Source organism: Sinocyclocheilus grahami, unplaced genomic scaffold, assembly GCF_001515645.1.
Source record: "Sinocyclocheilus grahami isolate Dianchi unplaced genomic scaffold, SAMN03320097.WGS_v1.1 scaffold84.1, whole genome shotgun sequence".
In the NCBI taxonomy this organism is placed as follows: Eukaryota; Metazoa; Chordata; class Actinopteri; order Cypriniformes; family Cyprinidae; genus Sinocyclocheilus; species Sinocyclocheilus grahami.
The window spans coordinates 2,177,827-2,204,304 of record NW_015505263.1 but is presented as its reverse complement, the minus strand read 5'-3'; the positions used below and the strand labels follow the sequence as shown (position 1 = coordinate 2,204,304).

General features: G+C 36.3%; 1 protein-coding gene across 1 annotated transcript in view; it reads left to right on the top strand.

Annotated features, from left to right (window-relative positions):
* LOC107586653 (histone-lysine N-methyltransferase SMYD3-like) overlaps positions 1-26,267 on the top strand; it is a 44,423-nt gene extending 18,156 nt beyond the window's left edge. The window contains exons 2-6 of the mRNA XM_016274106.1: positions 10,413-10,476; positions 14,504-14,611; positions 14,730-14,787; positions 19,517-19,652; positions 26,189-26,267. Coding sequence (XP_016129592.1) covers positions 10,413-10,476; positions 14,504-14,611; positions 14,730-14,787; positions 19,517-19,652; positions 26,189-26,267 — 445 coding nt within the window. The remainder of the gene's footprint in view (positions 1-10,412; positions 10,477-14,503; positions 14,612-14,729; positions 14,788-19,516; positions 19,653-26,188) is intronic.
* Positions 26,268-26,478: the final 211 nt, after the last annotated feature.

The following is a 26,478-nucleotide window of genomic DNA, read 5'->3' as shown; positions in this document are numbered from 1 at the left end:
CATGCAAATCACTCTAGAGGAAAGTTTTGTAACTAGATTTCAGATTCTCTAATGATGCTAGCAAGATGTTGGTGGTAACTAAATGGTCGTTGGTAAATGGTTGCTAGCTTTGGAATAAAATTTTCATATTTCCAAATAATTACATTATGATTGACAAAAATAAATAAATAAATAAAGAACATTAAAAATGAGTTAAATCCACAAAAGCATGTTATTAAGTGTAACACAAATATATTTGTAACTTTTTTTAATCAAATGTAATTTTATTTATTTACTGTATTTGTGAATTTAAATGTACTTTTTGTGAAACTTCTAACTTGTATCTGTGTATCTGTGTTTAATTTTTATGAATCTGATTCTGTACATTTAATCACAATATTTATTTGTAAAAATGAAAGAGTTCTAACCTCATACTAGGTTGCCCTGCATTGTTCTATCTATATGTAGTTAATTTGACAAGGATTTTTTTGCACATTTTGTTGTCCGATACACAAAATAATTTATCTGATTAGTGATTAAGTAATTTCACACCTCTCCTCAACAAGTTCCACAACTTGAGATTATATTTATTTATTTTTATATTGCTAAATTGTACACTGAAAAAAAAAAACATTGTGTACTAACAGTTTTCACTCTGAAATTGCTAATAAATTTAACAAATAATGACAAAGATTTTTTTTTTATCTTGTTGAAAATGTTCTCCAATACTCTGTTTTATTCACATTATTCTGAGTGCATGTTATAAATCTATTTATGTTATAATGTATTTATAAACAATTTTATTTATATCCATATTTTCAGTGGATGCTAGTCCGTCATACGTTTTTTTCCCCCCACAATCCATTAAACTCTGTACGTCACATGTGATGTACGTGAAAATCAAAAGAAAATACTTTTTTTTTTTTACTACCGTTTCATTGCGATTTTAAAAGTATGTACTTTCCCATTATCAGTAATTTACATACATTTAAGATAGTACAGCTATATGCAAATGAGGACCAATTTCTCAATATAGTTTTCTACTTTATATTCGTATCTTCTGTGAATATTTAATGCTTTAAAGAAAAAGCATTTTAACGTCAAAGATTTCATTTTTTTCATTACAGTTGTTTTTCACTACAGTAATACTCACTAGTAACAAATAGATGTTGTTGATCAAAGTCACTTTATGCTATAAACATAATATACTTCACAAGGTCTTTATGAGGTATGACCATTCTCTCGTTATATTATTCCATTCTTCCTAATTAAAGTGGCATTTATAGAGGTGTTGTCTGACAGGCTTTGAAGAGCTAAGAGGAGTGTGTCTGTCCTGTAAAGGTAAACAGTCTAATTGGTCATTGAGAGTATGTGTTTGCGTTTCTGTTCTCTTAAAGGGTTAGGTCACCCAAAAATGAAAATTCTGTCATTAATTACACACCCTTGTGTTGTTCCAAACCCGTAAGGCCTTCGTTCATCTTCGGAACACAATTTAAGATATTTTTGATGAAATCTGAGGGCTCTCTGACCCTCCCATAGACAGCAAGGTAACTACCACGTTCAAGGTCCAGAAAAGTACCAAGATGATCGAGAAAGTAGTCCGTGTGACATCAGTGGTTCAACTGTAAAGTTACGAAGATACGAGAATACTTTTTTGCGCAAAGAAAACAAAAATAACGACTTTATTCCACATTTTCGTCTCTACTGCGTCACTTGTGGATGCGCGTTCACGACAGTATCATGACGCGAGCGTTATTTTTGTCTTTATTTTTGTTTTCTTTGTGCAAAAAATAATTCTCGTAGCTACGTCACTACGTCGATGTCACACGGACTACTTTGTCGATCATCAGAGATCCCTCAGATTTAATCAAAAATATCTTAAGTTGTGTTCCGAAGATGAACAAAGGTCTCACGGGTTTGGAACAACACGAGGGTGAGTAATAAATAACAGAATTTTTGGGTGAACTAACCCTTTAAAGGCTCAGATAGAGAGGTTTGTTTGTTTGTTTGTCTGTCTCTTCCTCCTCCTCCTCCTCCTCCTCCTACCCTTCCTCTGGTGTTGACTGCTGCTCCGGTTCTGGTCCAGACGCTCGTCTTTCTGTCTAATAATAGCTCTCGGTGTGTGTGAGGGGGAAAAGGCAGGGAGTCATTCCAGGATAGTTTTGTGTGTGGACATGCAAACTGAAAATGAATCCTCGATAGCAGCGCTCATGTTAGAAAATTTGCTGATTATGTTACGATCCCATTTTATGTGGAATTATTGTCCATTTTTGAAATTAGGAAACCTTGTTTTGTGTTAGGCCGCATACAGAAATCAGATTAGGCATTAGCCGTAGGGGTAATCTGATTTTTGACTCCCTGCGGATGCCGCTGTGATTCCGTTCCTCTGCTGGTTTTTTATCTAAAGAGATCCACCTCAGGATATTTGTCTGTTGCTAATGAAAAGTAAAATGTTTTTTGGTTTCATGGTTTCATGTAAGATGAAGGACTGTTTGCCTGCTGATTCTGAGCTCTGAATGCGTGTCGTTTTGCTGAAGTCGTGAGCGTCTGGCCACTGGAGCGCAGTGTTTCTCTACCACACTTTGAGCCTTCAAATCCTGCTCTGCCGGACATTTAGGGAATAGGCTTTTGTTTGATTTTTGGGTAAAAGATACACTTTTGCATCATTCTGTGAAAGTGTGATTTGACTAATCGAGTCAGGAAAAAACATAATAATAAATTGTCCTGTTAACTGTTGGAGTTGTCATTAGCCATACAGCTGCTACTGCTTTCGTGTGCAATCACAATGTATTCCCTAATAATTTTTTGTTGTGAACAATCACTGCAGTTAGTTTATTGAAAAGTGAATCAGTTAACAAAATTATCTTGCTGATGTGTTATAATTTGGTAACGTGAATGTCAATTCAAAATAATTATATATTGGATAAAATGGTTTAATAAAACATTAGTGTACATGCTGGGGATAAAATTGTGTGAGTATTATTAGAGGGAAAAAAGATCTGATTCATCGTTTGGAGAAATGAGGACATATTTCTTTGTGAAATTCAGGGAGATTGAATCAGTGGTTGTTTGATGACATATTGAAGGCATATTATCATTTGACTTTTTAAAAAAATCATTATTAAGAGCCTGGCTCTTTCTCACTGCCTTGTACAGTCCACACATATGGCAATTATTAAATTCCCGAACCTTGCCAAATTTGCATAGATATTAATCATGGTTTTATGAATCTGTAGATCAGTCTCGGCTCTGCAGTATATTGCTGTATTAGAGTGCTATGTGAGAATGCTGCTTTTCTGGCTGGTTCTTATCTGTAGGGAAACACTTACTGTCTGTATCTCATAAGTTAAGTTAAGTTTAGTAATACTACTTTGTAATTTTTCCCTAATCCAGAAATAAAATTATTTTATTTTATTAATACTATACTATATTATTTTACTTTATTTTAATAATACTAGTTTATGTAAGTTTTCTCAAATCCTGAAATAATTCTATTTAATTTAATATATTTTAATAATACTGCTTTTTAAAATTATTTTAATGTAATTATAATATCATAATTTTAAATATTTGAATAATAATAATAATAATAATAATAATAATAATAATAGTTAAAATTTTTCCAAACCCAGAAATAAAATATATATATTTTTATTTTATTAAAAAATATTTTAATAATACTTTATTTTAATTTATTAACATTAATTGATACTATATTTTAATTTATTTGAATGTAATAATTCTACTTTTGTTAAATTTTTCCCAAATCCAGAAATAGCTGCACATTCAGATCAGCTGTTTTGATTTGTTTTGTTTTATTTGAGTTTAAGTGTGTACGGTGGAGATCATGATGAAGCGTTCTCTTTCTGTCATATCCTGTGTGCAGTAATGAGGGCAGCTTTATGGCTGCTCTGCTGCCGTAGGACTCTAGTGTTGTGCTGTGACTTACGGCCTGTGCTTTAGTTTTGGACAGCACCAGACTCTGCGTATTCCATTACGACCAATGACTCGTACCTTCTCAAGCATCAGCATTTTTCATAGGAGCCCACAGGCCCATACAATGCTTTAATCTCCAGTTGAAGCAAAGGTTTAGTATTTCTTATTGTTTCATCATCTGTCTAGCTATTATTTCTTGCTTTGTTAAGCTAACTGTACTTTCCTAATAAATCTCCCTCTAATTAAAGTTGCAGTTAGTCATTTTTTCACACACTGTAGTAAAAGTATTTGATAAACATGCAAATTTGGCAAAATTATGTTGAATCGCATGATATTAGGAATGGCCCAAAAAAAAGTGAGGGTCACCCTTTCATTCAGGTCATACCACTTGGAGATTACATGACCAGTGTGACTTGCAATTCGAGTTAATAATCTCCACACTGTAAAAAAATGATGCTTTGAAGTTTAAAACATACTCAAGCATAGATTACTGATATGTTTACAAGAAAATAGTCTTTCTACATCAAATTTCACATTTAATTCAGTGTGTTACATGCTGTTTCTTTCTTTGTAATTATTTGTGAAATTTACTTGCAATTTCTGAGTGAAAACTGGAACCGTCAGTTCAAAATTGTAATTTATGTAAGCCTGAATGATTTATTTTCATAACATGCACTGTAAATAGGTTGCTGTAAATTTTACAGTAACTTACTGGCAGCTGGATCCCAGTAATTTACTGTAAAAATGTTTACAGTATTTGTACTGTAATTGCATTTACAGTACAATAATGTCTTTACTGTATTTTATTTACAGTATTATTACCGTATTTGCATTTACAGTATCAGTACTGTAGAGTTTATTTTCATTTAGTTTAAAAAAATGTACCTTTAAAAAACAATCCAATTGTGGTACTGCACTGTAAACCATGATTTTTTACCATCCGCCCCCCCCACACAATAACTCATGAGCTTTAGTTCTGATAATATTATTTTTAATTGTTGAACATTTTCTTTTTAAAAGTACAAATTACAAATCTTGACCTCAGATGCACTATCTTAAAAAAAGGGTATCACCACAGTCCCCTGGGGACTTTGTATCATGGAAAAACATACCCATACTGAAAAGCTAAAAATTTTTGAACAGTAAGATTTATAATGTTTTTAAAGTCTCTTCTGCTCACCAAGCCTGCATTTATTTGATCCAAAATACAGCAAAAGCAGTAATAGTGTGATATTTTACTACTTAAAATAACTGCGTTCTATTTGAATATATGATCAAATGTAATTTATTCCTGTGATCAAAGCTGAATTTTCAGCATCATCACTAAGCATCATCGTAAGATACATTTTACAGTATCTTATTGTACATATTACAGTATAATACTGTTCAAATGACAAAAATCAGTTACAGTGTGACATTGGCTTTGGCTTTGCATGATTGTTGTTCTGATAACAGCGTGTTCCTCTTTGTTTGTGTGTGAACATTTAGTTTTTTTTTCATAATGTGATGCAGTTCTTTCTTTCAAAGTTAAATCAGCAGATAACCACAGGCATGGACGTCTGATCATGATAGTGCACAGCTCAGATTCCTGCACTCCTCTGGATCTCATAAGGGTTCTGGAGATCATGGCACGATGTTAGAAAGCATTCAATTATTTGTCTGTGAATGTCGCCACAGTAGATTGTAGGTAGGTGTGGGCGATATAGCAAATATATTATATCGCAATTTTTTTTTTTATATCACGAATCTTTGTCATGTTGGTATTACTATTTTGCAAGTTGTCTGAGCATTACAGCCAAACTAATTTCCCTATTATAAAGACAAAGCCTTTCAAGGTACCAAAATGTCAAGGTAAAAAAATAATGGCAAATTTTTTGGCTAAGGTGGGCCAAGATGAAAATCTTTCATTATTTTATCTGTATTAAAGTTCTTCAGTCAAGAGTAGTGAGTGATTTTTCTCTTTGTGTTTTGTTGTTTTATTAATAAAGGGATAGTTCACCCATCGTCAGTTCTGTCATAGTGTTTTATTTTGATACCATAATTTACTCGCTCAAAAGTTGTTTTAAACCTGAATGAGTCCTGCTGAACATAAATGTTATTTTGAAGAACGTGAAAAAAAAGAGTTGCTGGTCCACAGTGACTTATATAGTATTTTTCCTACTATCAAATTTAATGGAGACCAGCAACTGTTTGGTTACCCACGTTTTTCAAAATATCTTATTTTGTGTTCAGCACAATACAGAAATAAATACAGTTTTGGCACAACATGTTAGTGAGTAAATAACGACAGAAATGACATTTTAGGGTGAACCATCCCTTTAATGACAGTCGACAGCATGTTTAGTACTGTCCCTTTAAGACCTGCACGTATCCGACTTTCTCTTTCGACTTTCACTAACCAACTTAGTCTATGTGTAAACATTGTGTGTTTTGTTTTGACAGTATTAGTAATTTAGTCCAGTAATCAACAGTGTGTGAATTAAATGTTTAACGGCTCTAAAACAGATGCAAATAATGTTCTTTTGTGACTGCGAATAAGTGCAGTGTCCTATAAGAGTAACTCTACCGCTGAATTAACACTGATGTGAATGTATGTCGCATTGTACAGTATCTACTATCAAATTTAATGGAGACCAGCAACTGTTTGGTTACCCACGTTTTTCAAAATATCTTATTTTGTGTTCAGCACAATACAGAAATAAATACAGTTTTGGCACAACATGTGAGTGAGTAAATAACGACAGAAATGTCATTTTAGGGTGAACCATCCCTTTAATGACAGTCGACAGCATGTTTAGTACTGTCCCTTTAAGACCTGCACGTATCCGACTTTCTCTTTCGACTTTCACTAACCAACTTAGTCTGTGTGTAAACATTGTGTGTTTTGTTTTGACAGTATTAGTAATTTAGTCTAGTAATCAACAGTGTGTGAATTAAATGTTTAACGGCTCTAAAACAGATGCAAATAATGTTCTTTTGTGACTGCGAATAAGTGCAGTGTCCTATAAGAGTAACTCTACCGCTGAATTAACACTGATGTGAATGTATGTCGCATTGTACAGTATCTTGAGACGGAGGCGCCAGAACTGCAGCTGACAGAATGCACTGTAGCACGATACTACGATATTTCTTTAAAAGCTGATCGTGGAGACATTTTTATCATCCACGATCAAAAATCGTCATATCGCACACCCCTAATCGTAGGGGTGTAATCAAGCGGCAACCTTCCGGTCTCTCTCGTGAAACCGACACGGAAGTGACTAAAACTGCAATTCACCGACTGGCTCCAAAAGGGAGTAAGTCCCATAGACTCCCCATGTTAAAATGGCCAATTTTACAGCAGAAAAAAATGTTTACAGCCTGGTACAAAAAGTGGCTTTGGTGGCTTTGTATGAAATAAACACAACATTTCTTCTTCTTTTTATTTTTCATTAAAGGTGCTGTATGTAGGCAAATGTTTTGACTGTACTAAAGCATAAAAATACCATAATATGTTAGTAGATATTTAGGAAACATGTACTGCTGACGCCACCGTCGAGCTGGGTGGGCATCGTTTCAGCAACCAGCTCCCACCTCTTTGCCAATTTTCGATTATCCGGGAGTGACGCACTGCCAAGATGACGACGGCCGGCTCCGCCAACTTTGAGTTTCAAAAAAGCTCTTCAGAAACCTACGGGTGATGTCACGGACACTACGTCCATATTTTTATACAGTCTATGGGTGTAATGGTACACAAAAATGACGGTTCGGTACATACCTCGGTTTTGAAGTTACAGTTTGGTACATTTTTGGTACGGGGGGGGGGAATAAACACAACATTTCTTCTTCTTTTTATTTTTCATTAAAGGTGCTGTATGTAGGCAAATTTTTTGACTGTACTAAAGCATAAAAATACCATAATATGTTAGTAGATATTTAGGAAACATGTTCACATACCTGTTTCTCCAAAAACAACGCTAAAGCCCATTATTATTATATGAAATGGGCATTCTGTGTTGGAATGTCTATTTTTTGTTTTTCTCTGCATGGTTCCAGCCACTGCCAGTTTACCCAATAAGATTTCAACACCCGGGTTGCCAGTTGGCGTAAAATACAGCGTATTTCTGCCATTGAAGCCAGCAAACGAACTGGGTCAGAGATCGCAGATTCTAAACCACCTAAAAAGCCTCATCCTCCATCTAAATGACCAGAGACATATTAAACATGGATAAAACACATAACATGGTTCAATTCATATTTCTCCAATCAAAGTTTTAGAGTTAACATTGGTGAATACTCATCTGAGGTAGCTTCTTTGTCGTGTGGTGTTCCCCAGGGTGCCATTCTAGCTCCTATTCATTTTTCATTGTATATGCTCCCATTGGGTTATATTTTTAGGAAGCATGGTCTTTCATTCCATTGCTATGGAGCTGCAAGGCTTTTAACATGTACCAAAAAAAACGGGATCATATTACGCCGGTTTTACGTTCTCTACACTGGTTGCCTGTGTGCTATCAAGTTAATTTTAAAATTCTTCTCTTAGTGTTTAAATCATTAAACGGTTTGGCCCCTACTTATCTTTTAGATTTATTGACTGAACATCGGCCCCTCTTGTCTCTCCGGTCGTCCAACCAGAGATTATTATGCATCCCAATGTCGAAGCTGAAATGCAGGGGTGACTGCGCATTCTCAGTAGCTGCCCCAAGATTGTGGATTGTTCTGCCCCTCTGTATTAGATCTGCACCTTCACTATCTGTTTTTAAATCCATGTTGAAAAATTACCTTTTTGATTTGGCGTTTTATAAATGAGAATGTTCTACTGTATGGTTTCTTTTATATTAATTATTTTGTATTGTCTTATTGAAATGGTTTATTGTGCAGCACATTGGCCAACCCATGGTTGTGTTTAATAGTGCTATATAAATATAATTGACATTGACAAAACCAATCATCACTTTACACTGCAAGGATCGTTGTCTAACATTGTCAGTTGCACTCGTTTATTGTCAAATCTGGCAACCCGCGTGAATGTCGAGTCTGATGTGCAGGAAAAACAACGCTCTCCAATATTTTTCCAATATTTCTCGGCCAGATATTGTGCTAATGTCTCCAAGATGCTTCAAGAGACCTACCTGCAAAGCTACCTGAAAAACTATGTGCAAGTGCACCTAGGGCAAAAGCTGCTAAACGTAAAGGATGGTCACACCAAAAATTGATTTAATTTAGTTAATAGAAGGTAATTGATAAAGAAAATCTGTTTGACGACATTTTTGAAAACATTCTCATTTTACCGCATTTTTACACAAGTACCTAAAACTTTTACAGTACTGTTATTTTTTCAGGTAGGTTTCTTGAAGCATCTTGGAGACATCTTGTCACAGTTTGTTCTGTTTCTTCATGTCTTTCCAGACAGACTGGATGATGATGAGATCAGATCTCTGTGTATAGCACTGGCTGTTGTCAGACAAAAATCTCAACAATTAATGGCAAAATTAATGTTTGGAAATGTAAACTGATATTTCCTACTGACACACTATAGCAAAAGATAGAAATAACTAACTTAAAACTATTTTTTAGCTGGTAAAAATAGTAGTGTTCTAGTAATTTTGGCCACCACTGTATATATATATTACACACAGTAAAAGAGTAAAAATGTTATAGCCTATAGGAAGGGGTCAGAGGGTCCATTCGTAAAGAACTCAGGCCTGCACTATAATTTGTGCCTGACACTCTTCAGTTTCTTTTTGGAGATTGACACTAAAAATCCCTCTGAAGTGATTTGTCAAGGACCTGTTCAAAAATTACACCACCTCCAGACACCAGGGTGGCAAGAAGATGAATCTAGTGCTATTTCATACTAAACTCCCTGTGATTTATGTTCACTCAGGAAGGAGCAATATAAGGGCGGAGGGAGACAGACACACACTTTTTAGTGTTTTGATCATTAGTATCTATGGGAAACATCACAACATATGCAGCACAGGAAAGGTTATGAATCATTTGAAATTCAATGCATTTATTCAGTTATTGCTTGCTTCCTCCATGCAATTTGTTTGGTAAAATGTTAAAAAATATCTGTTTTAAAAATGAACTCTTGACTAAGTCAAATAGTCACAGTGTAAAATTTTTTTAAAAACTGTAACAAATAAAGCTGAGACATAACTATGCACGCACTAAGTGTGTAACTTGCGTGACTCTTATGCATGTTTAAACAAAACATTAGCTCATTAAACTCCTTTTTAAACGTTTTGTGTTCAGTTTGTTCTATGCATCTGATCTCTGCATGTTAACCACATTCCTTACTTCAAGCTTACATGTTATAGACTAAGCCCCAAAGCAAAGGTGGTCATTAGACATATACTTTAAAGCAAGTGATGTTTAGTCAGGGCAGGAATGCTTCATTATAAGCCTTGTAAATCAAACCAGACTTTCTCCTCTTCAGCCTGAGGATGTAGTTTCTTGAGAAATACACAAAGCACTGAGGCTGATGTTAATTCTGTCTCCTTTATTCTTAACAGAGGTGAAAGTCTGTCGAGATGTTCTCAGTGTAAGACGGCCCGGTACTGCAGTGCTCAGTGTCAGGTAAGAGCTCTTCACACAAGCTGTCATCAGAGAGCTTTACAGACAAGCTTATGATGAAGTCTTATTTCAGTGGAAAGATTACATTCAGTTTTTCCACATAAGGTTTTGCACCTAGTGCTTTTGACAAATGCTTAAAATGATATACACTCGCATGAGATGAATATTCCAGTCAAATCAGCAACCTAGATAAAGCTATTTTTATTTTTTATTATTTTATTTTATTTGAATGTTTTGTCTGTGCTTCAGGCCTTGCAATGTAAAAGCAGCCTAATAGAGCTGTTTATAATATTAAATAATCAATGTTCATGGCAGAGAAAACTACTTATTCTTATTTAGTTTTTCATTGCTGACTGTTTACTAGAATAATTACTTGGAAAAAACTTATGCATTGTTCACTTAAATGAAAAAAAAAAATGTATTTGACGAGCTACATACCATTGATTTTTTTAGTATCTATTTTAAAGGGGTCCTATTATGCTTTTTCAACTTTAGCAAGTCTGTAATGTTGCTGTTTGAGCATAAAAAATATCTGCAAAGTTCAAAGTCCACTTCAAGGAAATTAATTTGATTTTGACTCAACATTTACACTGAAGCTCGCAGGCGGCTTTGTTAAGGGGCATGACATTTCCCGACCAGGCGCCGAGTGGAGCCAATCACAGCACACACTGGCCCAGCTAACCAATCACAGCACATTTTGTATTTCAGAAGGCGGGCCTTTATTTGATACAGGAACTATTCGAGCCGTTCATGCCAGACTGGGGAGAGAGGTGTTGTAATAATGTAAAATATGTGAAAAAAAATGTGTTTTTCGAACAGCCTAGTATGAGAGCCTGTTCTAGTACACCAAGAGAGCATAATAAGACCCCTTTAATATTTCACTTTTTTGAATAGATTGCATTCAATAGCACATTCATGTAATAGAGCAATAATGTGGTATAGAAACTGTTCAAAAATCATGATTTCTCACATAAAACATGAAGAAATTTTTGCATTTAAAATACATAATATTAAACAAAAACATCTTAAATCAGTGACACTCTTTATTGCATTAAGTTTATTGTATTTATTGTGCTATTAATATCAAATATTTTTGCAGGTTTCTGTGGCAGAATGGAAAATTATATTGTGAAATTCAGATATTTAAATGTCATGCCTGTGTCCTGTGGAATTTAATACAGTCATTTTGCTTTATGTGACTTTCACGGTCTATCACAACTCTGTATAATGTCATTAAAATTCTCCAGTTATTTTAATTTTTTTTGAGCCAGCAGTTATCGGAAAACTCCTGCATGAGTTCCAGTGTGACTTTCCGTCAGAAGTATTTGATGCTTGGAGCCATACACCTGTGAAACACGTTCACGTTTACAGGATTTTTCTGTATTATGGTCTTTTAACCCTGTAAAGCCTGACATGTGAAATATCGAAGAGAAAACATATGAGCAAAAATGGTGCAGTTGCTGATAGCTGTGATGTAAACCAGTGAGATTTTTGTAACACTCTAAAAGACTACTTGCATAAAATGCATATAAGTATCAGTTGTCACTCTATATCTTCCAGTAATTTGTTTTAATAATATGATATGTACTGTAAATGCTTAATTGAAGCTATAGGTCCCTATCATACACCCGGCGCAAGTGTTTTTGCTAGTTTCAGCAAATGCATTTGCGCCCATTTGTGCGCCCATGGGCGTGCTGGTCTGAAAACGAGGTGTGTTCAGGCGCATTGCTGGCACGTTGCTATTTTGAGGCAACTGAAATAGACTGCGCCATCACCATTGACCAACAAAAAACCTGGTCTAAAGTCTGCCGCAATATTTTTTCTTTGTTATTTAAAGAGCACGTTAGTAATATAGGCAGGTACACAACGCGCGTACACTTTGCTTATTACACACACAGGGACGCACAGCGGCACACATTTTAAAAATGAAAAATTACATTTCGCCATGTAAATAGTGAACCCGACATGGCACGAGCGCAACTGTAGTTCTCAGATCTCATTGCTCAAAATCTGGATTTTCAGTCAATAACTTATTAAAGGGGTCATATGATGTTGCTAAAAAGAACATTATGTTGTGTATTTGGTGTAATGCAATTTGTTTATGCGGTTTTTTTCACATACTGTACACTATTGTTTCTCCTCTATGCCCCTCCTTTCTGAAACGCGTCGATTTTTACAAAGCTCATCGTTCTGAAAAGCAAGGTGTGCTCTGATTGGCCAGCTATCCAGTGCGTTGTGCTTGGCTGAATACCTCAAGCGTGTAAAGGAAATGTTACGCCCCTTACCATACTGTGATGCCATCTCCCGGCGCGATGAGACAACACCAATAAAACCCATTACAAACGAGGCATTTGTTGCATCCAGTGGGGACGTAATTACTGATTATAATGACTTATACTGTCTTTTTACGCGTTGCGTTGCGTATCGCGCAGCGTCACACACGGAGGCCTTGAGTGAGCGGCGGCCGGCGGGCTTGCGGCAACCACATGTGACGACCCCGGGCTGGACTCTGCTTCGTCCACGGTGAAAGCCGATCCGGCAATCCACAGCGCGAAGTTGATGTATTTCCTCAGCGACCAGTACGAATCAGCTCTAGGCATGACGAAGCGGATATCGTCCTCTTTTGGAAGACCAAACAAAGTAGTTTCGCTTTCACAACGAAACCCACAGCGTCTCCACGACATGGCGTCGGCGGCAACAAAAATACTACAGTGAGAATAAAAGTTATGCCTTCTTTCTTTGCGTGAACATTTGGACGGTGTTATGCAAATCTTCCCACACAGTGATGTAGACATGTGGGGGCGTGTTTAAACAAGACGTTTTAGGAGGGCGTGCCACGACATGGCGTCGGCGGCAACAAAAATGCTACAGTGAGAATAAAAGTTACGCCTTCTTTCTTTGCGTGAACATTTGGACGGTGTTATGCAAATCTTCCCACACAGTGATGTAGACATGTGGGGGCGTGTTTAAACAAGACGTTTTAGGAGGGCGTGGACAAGTCTTAACTATTATAAAGAATATCTCTTTGGGATTGAGATAGGGCTGTGCAATTAATCACATGCGATTGTCATGCACATCTCGTCAGTAAAACCGGTTCCGTGATTGGTAGTAAATCGCCATCACCTGCTTTCAGATGGAGCGGCATTTACTACACAGAGCCGTAGTTCACTGACAAACTAGTCAATATCACCTTCATAATCGAATGCGATTCATCTGTGATTATGAACGCGATATTGCCTAATTGTCAGTGAACTACATCTCTGTGTAGTAAATGCCGCTCCATCTGAAAGCAGGTGATGGAGATTTACTACTAATCACGGAACCGGCTTTACTGACTAGATGCGAATGACAATCACATGCGATTAATTGCACAGCCCTAGTTTGAGACTTTAGTCTCTGCAACTTTAGGGATCTTATCTATTCACGAACAGCTTGTAACACTCCAAAGAGAAAGGAAAATGTGAAATTGCATCATATGACCCCTTTAAATATTGTTCTGTTCCTCACACAAAGCTATCGTAAAACTTCAGAAGAGTTATAATGGCTACTTCTAGGACTTTGTCCTTCCTTATTTACTTCTATGCTGTTTTAAAGAACAGTTTTAAAGAACAGCATGAGCGTTCTGCTAACCACAGAAGAAAGAAAGTCATGCAGGTTTGAAAATGACGTGAGGTATAAATCATGACAGAATTCATTTTTGGAGTGAAATATCTCTAATGTGTCTTTCACATGCTCTGCAGAAGTCTTTGCAGTTCATGAATATCCAATCTTTCAAAACTAGACATCACGCTGTTTTAAAATAGCAAAGCTGTCACTGTCAAACCAGCGCCGTTCTCTTCAGGCACTCATTGTTGTCAAGTTTGTCTTTGTCTTTCTGTAATTGTAGGGCGGCCTTTCATCATAATTCCCTCTAAAGGGAGACCACACAGAAATCACGTTCTGATTGAAGATGTGTAAACATCATCATATTTATTTATTTGTGAAATCTCTTCTATTTATTCTCTGCTTTATCCTCATCTTCACCCTTCAGAAGCAAGCATGGCCCGATCATAAGAGGGAATGCAAATGCCTCAAGCGCCTCCAGCCACGGATCCCCACCGACTCCGTCCGCCTGGTGGCGAGGATCATTTTCAAACTGGTATGTGACATCAGAGCACCTGCCGTATCGGGACCACTTCAGACCCATTCAAAGAGTGTTTTGCATTTAAAACTGCCACAGGGCTTGAGATTGTTACATCCATTCTGTCTCTTTCCAGCTCAGCCAGTCAGAAAGTGACCAAGAGGAGCTGTACTCGATAGTCGAGCACCAGTCACGTAAGTGTGTGTTTAATTGTATTGCATTGTACTGACACAAAGCAAGTGGATGTTGCTATATTGTGTTTTTTAGCACAACTGCAACACTGTGTCGACCAATCAGCATCCAGGACTGGATTTTATAAATTCATGTCAATCGATCAGATCAGATCAGAACATTTTATGATGAATATGCACTAATCAGGAATGACACAAATTCTGAAAACATTTTATTAAATAAAAAAAAAAGGGTTTTAATCAAGTAAATCCAAATCTAGTTTGAAGTTTTTTTTTTTTTTTTTAGAAAATAGGTCTTAAACTAATTTTAAACCGTTAGTTTTAATTTTGAATTACTAAACCTAGCTCTTGTCATGAGCATAACCATTGAAGCTGACATGGTGTTAAAAAGGGGGGGGGGGATTATCTTAAACCAGCTAAAACTAGCTTAGACCATCTAAGACCAGCAAACCAGCTTAGATTGGTTTGAGGAGAGTTTTTCTTCTTGCCTTTTTTTTTGTTTTTTTTAATTTTTTTTTATTGATGTGTTGTGTACTAACCTATAAGCTATAAGGTGTTAAATAAAACCCAATACAATCTTTCAAAAAAGAAACCTGAGCCAAATTTAATTAATTTAATCCAGTAATCAGGCATCACTCCTGACTTTCATGTGTATATATTGCCAATATTATGTAATGAAAATGAATTTCTGGTCTTCACTGGTAATTTCAAATACCTGTAATTCAATATTGCCATGAAATTATAAGGATGTATGCCAATATTGTACAAAAATACACTTTTGATTGCCTTTCAGATTTCACAGAAATGGACAATGTCCATCGTCATACCAAAAAAATTTTTTTGCTTTATAAAAAGTTATATACAGAATAAAAGGCTGTGTTGTTAATGGACAGCAGTAAAAATCACTAACTTATCCTGTGAGGTTGAAAAATTAGATTTCCTATGATGGAAGGTGAATAAATGTTTATTGTACCATTATGAATTTTCCTCTCTTTCTTGGTGCGGACCCTCTGTGAAACCTGCCCCGCAGCCCCCGGCTTTTCAAAAGTAATTGGCTATTTTGTCACAAAGAGCCTTGGACTTCTCTTTGGCCTGACTCTTTTCTATTCAGTCATAAGTAATGTGCAGCCATTAGAGAGGAAATCCAGCTGATGGTCCTTAAGGAAGCAGCCAGCGCCCCTTCTGAACTTGTGCTTTCTCATCACACTAACGGCCTTATGAGACGCCACTCGCTCTCACCTCAAAATCAAGGTCTCATCGGCTCATGTATTATTTCAGGAAATCCATCCTCATTTTTATGTCTAGATTCATATGTAGACCAGTTCCTTTAGACAAACAGAAGAGCGTTTCACATAAGAGTGATTCAGCTGGTGGTCAAATGATGGGTTTTTCAGTGGCTGATATAGAATCAAATCCTTTTATACTGTATATATTACAGTTTAATGGTAGCAAATGAAATGTGCAAAATTGCAGAAATTAAAGGGGTCATATGATGCTTTTTTAAAGATCATTATTTTGTGTATTTGGTGTAACGGAATATGAATAGAGATTTCAAAAGGACAGTAAAATGTCTTTACAGTAATCTTTACAGTCACTTTTGAGCATCCTTGATGGATAAAAGTATTAATTTCATAGGGGGGAAAAACCCTTAAATTTGTTAAGTTTTTTTTTTTTAAACTGACCTTAAACATTTGAGTGGAAGTGCTGAATTGAATAAAAAAATACAAATATATCCACCTCAAGTGTGCATATGTAGTTTTATGCTCTTTTTGGAAATGCTATTTGCCTATTGTTTTTCCATTCAGCATTTTTATCTGATATGCCAAAATATGCAGAAAAATGCACGCATGGCAAAACATCTCAATGCTGCATTTTTTAATTAAAAGCAAGTGCAAATCAGATATGAGACCTATTTCAAAGGCAAACATTTTTATAACTCCTTTACAATTAATCACATAAAGCATCATATGTATGTATGTACTGCACAAATCGTATTAAACATTTTTATGGTGCTTTTGTAGTGTATTCTTGGAGCTCTACAGCCATTCCCCATTCATATATTTATTGTATGGAAAAAAAGCAGATTATATATTGAAAAATATCTTCTTTTTTGTTCCACAGAAGGGTTTGGAACAACATAAAGATGTGTAATTGGTCACAAAATCTTTATTTTGGGTTGAACTATCCCTTTAAGGAGACCAACCCCTGCTTAAGGCTCATAATTCCACACACGTTCAACCTCTCATGCTCTTGAGAAGTGGGAAGTCTGTAGCTCCGTCTGCCATCCAGCCTGTTATTTTCTTCTCTGGAGAGGTTTCAGACCCCATTGGCGCTCATTTACTGCCTGCTACTTTTAATACAATTTTTGTAATTGACAATCTATCTATAATCTTTGAAAATGAATCGTGATTATACAAAGAACAGATTTGAATCATTTCAGTTTGTCAAACAAGCCTAAGCACTGTAATTTTGTTCCGTTTTGTAGAGATAGAAGATAAAAGATACTACACGTGGTGAAGGCGTTCCAGATTTATGTATTGAATCTGCAGAGTTTTACTACTGTGTGTGTGTGTGTGTGTGTGTGTGTGTGTGTGTGTGTGTGTGTGAGAGAGCGAGAGATACGAGACGTGAGCTGTAGCCGTGGGTCAAGCATTTGCTCTATCTGCCGCAGCAGCAGTGAACACACTGAACTGCATTGATGGTGCGCTTGGAGGAAATGAATCAGAGCAGGAGGGTTAATGAAAAAGCCCATATGTTTGGCAAAGCTGACATAAATCACACATTCTTCCAAATACACACTCTCATGCTACAGTCAGACCGCTTTCTTTCCAAATACACACTAATCGGACATCCATTTTACTGGTGCAGCCAGAAAGACAAGTAAAAATGCTTTTTGATTCATCTTCATTGGCTAAACACACACTAACAGGTGAAAACACACACACAAAAGCCTTTTATCCTCCTCTGGTTTCTTATTGTGCATTTCGGCTCTTTTGTGCTTCATCCTCGTTGATCATCATTAGTCTTTTTCACAGCTTGTGTTGGTTCAGCTCATTGTTGTTTACATCTGCATGGTCATGTGTACTTTTATGTGACATAGTATGTGAACTTTTTTCAGGTAAATTAGGTTTAATTCTGTTTTTTGTTTTTCTAGTCTTGACGTTATTTATTACTGCATCCAGTGTAATTTATGAACCGCTACATTGATACATAACCTTAAAATACCCAAGTTTTGTAGGTGGAACTTTGGGTGCAGAAAATACAGACATAGTGCAGACATACATATAATTTAAGGTAATAAAATGAAATAAAACAGTAATAATAAAGAGAATAGACACACGCACACACACACAAAAACAATATGGTAATAAAATATGGAGAAACAAATCCATTATAAATGTTCCATTATAGTTTTACATAAAATGTTCCATTATAGAATTAGCTTTTTTTTTTAATTTATTTTTTTTACTCTTTGAGTTTTCATTAAAATTTTAGTTTAAATTTTCATACTTGTATGAGTTTTTTTTTAAATATTTCTATTTAGCTTCAAATTTATTTCAGTTTTAGCAATTTTACTACTTAAGCTTGAACTGCTTTATTTCAGCTTTATTTCAGTAATGAAAATGATTTTTAATAGTTTGATTTAATTAACAATGACAACACTGATTTCAACATCTTTTTGGACATTTACCATGTTAATACAGTGTTTTGTAGAAATGTACCATGGCAGTACCATGTTTTTGAACATTTACAAAAATAATACCATGTTTTTGAACGTGATATTACCATGTTTTTTTATTTTTTATTTTTTGACAGTTTTTAGAAATACTGTATACTGTATCACTATGATTTTAGTCAGGTACACTATACTCTAAAAAATGCTGGGTTAAATACAACCAAGTGCTGAGTAAAATATGGACAAACCCAGCGATTGGGTTGTTTTGTATTTAACCCAGCATTTTTTAGTGTACCATGGTAATACCTTGTTTTTTTAGTTATCACAGTAATAGCCCTGTTTTTGGACATTTACCTTGTTAATACTATGTTTTATATATATATATGTACCATGGTAAAATTATTTTCCACATACTGTACATTATTGTTTCTCCTCTATACCCCGCCTTTCTGAAACGTGTAGATTTTTACAAAGCTCATCGGTCTGAAAAGTGAGGTGTGCTGTGATTGGCCAGCTATCCAGTGTGTTGTGATTGGCCGAATACCTTAAGCGTGTGACGGAAATGTTACGCCCCTTGCCATATTGTGATGCCTTGTCCCGGCCGGAGCGACGAGACAAAAACATGAAAACCCATTATAAACGAGGCATTTGTTGCATCCAGCGGGGACATAATTACGGATTATAATGACTTATACTGTCTTTTTATGCGTTGCATTGCATCGCACCGCGTAAACTTAAAATCATGTCTGGATTTGTGATCGGAGAAATGACAAACTATAAATGCTACTCTACATTGCTCAAAACTTGCGTTTGAATCGTCAGTGGCAAATCCTTTAAATATAAAAAAATTTACTTACAAGTAAAGTAAGTCTTTGAGTCAGAACAGCCGGCATTGTAGTCTACTCTCCCAGGATCAGGAAACAGTCCTCCATAAAATGTAATGGATTGAGTTGTGACATTTTCTGTCAGACGTATAGGGGTAAAGAAACATCAGTATGGATGTGATGGAGAGGAAGTGCACCAGGCATATAAATCGTGAATCTCTCTCTTATTCAGTAATCATCATTCTCAGCATCTCTGCTCTAGATTATGTCATGCAGACCTGCGGGCGGCAGCAGGCTGATACGGGTCTGACTCAGATACATGACCTGAACCGACTGCTCCACATAACACACCTCAAGGAAACACCACAGTCAGTTAGCTAAAGATGTCATTGAATGTCTGCAAAACGTTACTGTTTGATTAGAACTGTCTTATATATACTGTGTGTGTGTGTATATATATATATATATATATATATATATATATATATATATAAAAAGTAGTTTGAAAAAAAGAAAACATTTCTAAATAGTAGTAGTAATAATAATTATTAATAATAATAATTATTATTATTATATGATTTAAAGTTGGTTTTAAATAATGACATGGATGCATTTAATTAAATTAAATTAAATTAAATTAAATTTAATTTAATTCCATCGTCCATCGCCGATGGCTGACAGACATCACGATGTTAAGCTGAAATCATTCGCCATCGTCCTATCAGACATTTCTCCTTACTCTGTATATGTGGTAAGTGCCCGCCCCGCCGCCGATGTCATCGTTTATCACGATGTTTCACTGTAGACATCATCCGATGGCAATTTGGTAGACATCGCCCAACCCTAGTTTACACACATTACCTACTTTTACGATGGATCTTTTTTTTTTTTTTTTATCTGAGGAGGAAACTTGGCTTTTGTCTTTACTTTTTCTCTCTCACACACTCTTTCATTCTTCTACGCTTCATTAATATGATGCAGTTAACTCCTGGATGAATATTTCTTTTTAGGTGTGGGTGGAATACAAATGTGCAAACACTGGAAGAAGTGTGCTGGTTTTGACCCTGACTGCTGATAAATCTCCCTGTTCTGCATTAACTCAGCTCGTGAGAGTCGGCTCTTGGCCCGGCGCTTCGTCTTTAGCATTACAAACATGTTCAGCCGCGTTAAACCAACACCCTGCCCATCGCCGAATCAATTAACCAGCGTGAAAACAAACAGCCTTGGTCCAAAAATGATTTCCATTTCAAATCAGACCGATATTCTGTGCCATTTGCTGAAACTAATTGCTGAAACTAATTCTCTTATAATATTCAGAATATATCCCTTACATGCAGTGGAAGTTCCTCAAGGGAATTTGAGATGTTTGTTGGGAGTGTAATTTATTTATTTATTCATATTAAGCAGGAATTACCCAAGAACTAGAGTAGGTAAGAGGGAAAATCTCCAATTACAGTAATCAAACTGAGTGAGGGACGTGTCGGAACATGTGAATTTAGATTAAAATCCAGATCCAGAGGGACGTTCATTCATGCCATTCACATTCCAGAACTGAAGCGATGGTGAATCTGCCGCTTTAATTAAAGTTGCAGAGAATGCTAGTGTTATTGTCCAGGACTTTAGTGAATACAGTTATTTGTTTCTGTTCATTTTTGCATATGTGTTATGAACTCAAAAGAGAGTCTTTTAAAGTCAGACTGAACAGTTCTGGTTAACTGAGCTGATGAGTTTTAAATATTCCTTAAGAATATGATTTGTGTCACAGCAATCTGTTAACGGCTTTGTAATGAGAACTAACTACCATCCTATTTATTGCCATTTTGTTGTCTTGTTATTGATGCTTGCTCATTAGGGTTAGGGATTTGAACAAAACCATAACTATTAAACTTTGGCGTGTAGTTTTTACATGTTAAATTTTCAAATTATAAATTTTACATGTTCAAATTAAGTTTTTTTTAAAGGTGTGTGTGTGCTATTACATAAAATATTCGTATTATTTAATAGTTTAATTTAAAATGGGTTTATAATAATGATAAATAATGAATAATGAAATTGGTTCTCTATATATTACTATATGATGTGTTGTGTTGTGTTATGTTAGATATTATTATTAAGTATTAAACTTTGCCATATAGCTTTTACATAAATAATATTTCAAATTGCGCAGTTTTTATAAAGGTGTGTTCTATTACAGTAAAAATATTGTTTGTAAATTAAAAATATTATTATTATTATTATTATTATTTTAATGTCAGACATCTAAAAATTGCATAATTTAATATGGGCTGCTTTGTAATACACTTTTTTTATACAATTGAGAGTATACATAATAAAGCTATTCTTTTTGCATTATTCATTTGTAAAAATGCTGTATAATAAGGTTTGGGAACCAATATTTGCCTATTTTACCAAATGGCTTAGTCTGTGTAGTATGACTCCCGAACAAATGACTGTGTCGTATGACCTCCGAATGAATGACTTGAGACAGTTCTTTTTAGTGAATCAAACACCTAACAAATGACTCTTATGAACCGGTTCTTTTTAGTGAATCAAAAGCACAATAAAATGTGTAGTCCGACTCCTTAACAAATTACTTTTATAAACTGGTTCTTTTTAGTTAATCAGAAACATACAGTAAATCTTGTAGTCCGACTCCAGAACAAATGACTCAAATGAACCGCTTCTTTTTAGATAATCAAAAACATACAGTAGGACACGTGTGTAGTCCGACTTCTGAACAAATGACTCTTATGAACCGGTTCTTTTTAGTGAATCAGAAACATACAGTAAAATGTTTAGTCCGACTCCTGAACAAATGACTCTTATAAACCAGTTCTTTTTGGCGAATCAAAAACGTATAGTGTGGCCAGAGTTGCCCAACTTCTGAATGGATTACTGAACCGGTTCTTTCGACTGATTCAAAAACATAGATCAAGACCAATTTAGTTTGATTCCAAAACAAATGTTTCTAAAGCTTTTCGTAAAAGAATTGGATCAGTGGAGCTACTGACTGGTTGTTGGGTTGTGCAAAACACAATGCCTTTCCTTTCCTTTCCTTTTTAGTAGGTCTTTGTCCTTCTCTCAAATTTAAAAATGAGTATTTAACACGAGACTTTGCTCATACTGGCTTAGATGAGATTTGGCCATTAAACTGGAATGAGTCATGCTTTATTCAACATCCTTCCCAGCAGCTCCAGGCCTCATGTCAGCAGATTTGCAAAAAATCTTCACCTTTTCCCCCCAGTTTCACCCCGAGAGTCATATATGGATTAAGAGCAAAGGAAAGATGATTTGTTAGATGACATCTCTCCTCTATCAGTGCTGTGCAGACGCTGTCATTGAACATATGTTTCAGTTCTGACATTAAAGGAGCAGAGGTCAGAGGTCACACTGACAGGGCTCTGGGTGGTCTGGCCCTGGCACTTAATAAGAGAAACCCATCGTTACTCCGTTCCTGTCATCTTCCACTGCTTTTTCGTAGCACCCACCAATGACCCAAGTAACCTCAGGGTAATGTCTGCATGTATGATTGTTCTCTGTCAGTCTGACTGTGGTTTCACTTCAGGCTCTTTAGCTTTAAGCTCCATTGTTGGACAAATGACTGAAGTCATGATGAAAATCCATCTGTCTCTCATTTAGTGTGCATCTGATAATTTTATTTCCTGTTAGATTAGTCTTGCAGAACTTAAAGACAAAAACCTGGAAACCTTTATTATTACATGATAGATGTGACATGTGGCCAAGTATGGTGACCCATACTCGGAATTAGTGCTCTGCATTTACCCATCCAAAGTGCACACACACAGCAGTGAACACACACACACCGTGAACACACACCCGGAGCAGTGGGCAGCCATTTATGCTGCGGCGCCCGGGGAGCAGTTGGGGGTTCGGTGCCTTGCTCAAGGGCACCTCAGTCGTGGTATTGAAGGTGGGAGAGAGCGCTGTACATTCACTCCCATTTAGTGTGCATCTGATAATTTTATTTCCTGTTAGATTAGTCTTGCAGAACTTAAAGACAAAAACCTGGAAACCTAGATAGATGTGACATGTGACATGTGACATGTGGCCAAGTATGGTGACCCATGCTCGGAATTAGTGCTCTGCATTTATCCAGTGGGCAGCCATTTATGCTGCGGCGCCCGGGGAGCAGTTGGGGGTTCGGTGCCTTGCTCAAGGGCACCTCAGTCGTGGTATTGAAGGTGGGAGAGAGCGCTGTACATTCACTCCCTCCACCTACAATCCCTGCCGGTACGAGACTCGAACCCACAGCTTTTGGGTTATGAGTCCGACGCTCTAACCATTAGGCCACGACTTCCCCTAGATGGTTTATATACAACACTGAGTCTGCAGACTGAGACTAAACCATGGGTATCCTGAAAGTTTAGTCATTATATTGCTGGGAACATTAAGGTTTCCATGGTCACCCAAAACTCACTTCCCCTATTGCTTTCTTAAAGGGGTCATATGATGCGATTTCAATTTTTCCTTTGTCTTTGGAGTGTTACAAGCTTTTGGTGCATAAAGAAGATCTGTAAAGTTGCAACGACTAAAGACTTGTCCATGCCCTCCTAAAACACCTCGTTTAAACGCAACGTGTAAAAACACAGTATAAGTGTCCCCACTGGATGCAACAAATGCCTTGTTTGTAATGGGTTTTATTGGTTTTGTCTCGTCGTGCCGGGAGACACAGCATCACAGTATGATAAGGGGCGTAACATTTCCGTCACACGCTTGAGGTATTTGGCCAATCACAAAGCACTGGATAGCTGGCCAATCAGAGCACACTTCGCTTTTCAGAACGATGAGCTTTGTAAAAATTGACGCGTTTCAGAAAGGAGGGGCATAGCAGAGCAACAATAATGTACAGTATGTGGAAAATAATGTGTTTTTAACCTTAAACCACATAAACGCATTGCATTACACCAAATACACAACATAATGTTCTTTTTAGCAACATCATATGACCCCTTTAATTGTTTTGCCATAGAATAAACCTTCAACAAGTCTTTTATACTTGGGAAGATACATTTCTTTAAAAATTAAAATTGGCACCTTAAGTTCAGCGAAGAATACATCCATCCATCCCTCAAAGTTTTTGAAAGAAATTAATACTTAGAAATTAGTATTCTGCAAGGATTCATTACATTGATCAAAAGTGATCTTGCAGAAGTTTTCCATTTCAAATTTTCAAAAAACGCTATCCTTTTGAACTTTATCCATCAAAGAATCTTGAAAAGGCCTTGATGAGCAGAAGACACTTAAAGATTTCAAGAACTTTTTAAATCTTCAATGACTCAGACAGTCAACTCAAAACTCCAAAAAAGAGAAACCTATAAAGAACAACAATGACAAGAAGAACCTGCAACCACACATAACTGACTTCTGATTCACATTGAAATCAACATTAAGACTGTGAATCTCACAGACTGCACCAACAGGGGGCAGCGTGCTCTTAAATATCTGTATCTTATATATACAGTTTGCACATAAACAATTGAATATACCATTTGTTTTCTATGTTGGAACTATGTTGGAACTGTTGGCCTTGAATGAATTTGTGTCCTCTGGCTATTGCTGGCACACTCAGGGTCCTGCTAGTAAAGCCTCCTTCTTTTGCATGTAAAGTGTACATGTTGGCATCTGCATGTGTTTAGTCTTAATATGCAAATTCTTTGCAAGTGTTTGTTAAGGAATTGTCCATTGGAGTGTAATTGTACGCGTTAATTGAGATTTTGTGTGTTTGTGGGAGCCACAAGGATAGTAAAACCTGAAATTAGCTTCATAGGGACCAGCCAACAGTCCCCATGAGGAAAACGGCTTAACAGACATACTAAATGATGCCTTAATGAAATGTACAAATGCTAAAAGGTTTGTGTTAAAGGAGTAGTTCATCCAAAAATGAAAATGTACTCACTCTCAGGCCATCCAAGAAGCAGATGAGTTTTGTTTCTTCATCAGAGATTTGGAGAAATTTAGCATTACATCACTTGCTCACCAATGGATTATTATTGAATGAGAGTCCAAACAGCTGATAAAAACATCACAATAATCCACATCACTCCAGTCCATGAAATAACATCTTGTGAAGTGAAAAGCAGTGTGAAACAAATCCATCATTAAAGCATTTTAATTTTAAAGCGTTTTATTTTTCTGGCCAAAATAGGAGTCCATCATCTGTATCCATGTCCTCCAGTAAAAAAAAAAAAAAGTTTATTCCCTGTTATCCTCTCACATAAAAATCCACTGACCTATTTGTTTAGAACTATTTTCACTTCTAAATGATGCTTGATCTGTGCATATTTCTCCCCTGATTCAGACAAAAATGACTTTTTTTTATGAGCATTAGCTCAAAATAAAACCATAGAAGTCAATGGAAGGTCCGCACATCATGACAGAAAAACAAACGTGTGCATGTGTGTGTTGGGCTTCGGTCTAGAGGAGGATGTGGGTTATTGGAAGGGGAGCCAGTAAAATGGCCCATTACTATTCTGAGCACTGTGTGCGTGTGCATCAGTGCCTTTCAAGGAGGCTGACACACGCCAGCATTTTACACATTTTAATATGGGATTTTCAAAATCACTCCAACTGTTCCTGATATTTAATCTCAGATTATGGTTAATGTATTGCAAATATTTACCATCAACAAATTGTGGCCAAGTGCATCAGTTTTAATTGCCATGCACATTGGTGGAATTTTGTTTACATATCACATTAACGAAAGGGCAAAGATCGACAATCATATCCAAAAGTATCTTTCTTTAATGTACTCTTAAGTCAGTCTGCGTTACATTTACAGCTTTCTTTTCTGCCCTATACTCAATCAGCTGCTGTATCCTGCTGATATGGAGCAATAAGCAGCAGTTATAGAGCTATGACAGAGTATGATTGTGTCCTCCTGCAGCAGACACACTCTACAGGCTCTACAGCTGCATCACCTCTCTGAAACGCCCACTCTATTCCTCATCCTGACCGGACCGTAAACCCTGCAATACACACCACAGAGGCATTGTGCTGCATCTCCAACAATCACCTCCTTCCCACTGCAGGGAAAGATAGAAATGGAGAGAGACAAACATTCATTCACGTGCAAGACAGGCTTCCGAGATTCTTGGGATTGCTGCACAAGCCTTAAAGGCAACATGAATTCAGAGTTTACTTTCCGAATAAATGTACCGGGTCTTCTTGTGCATT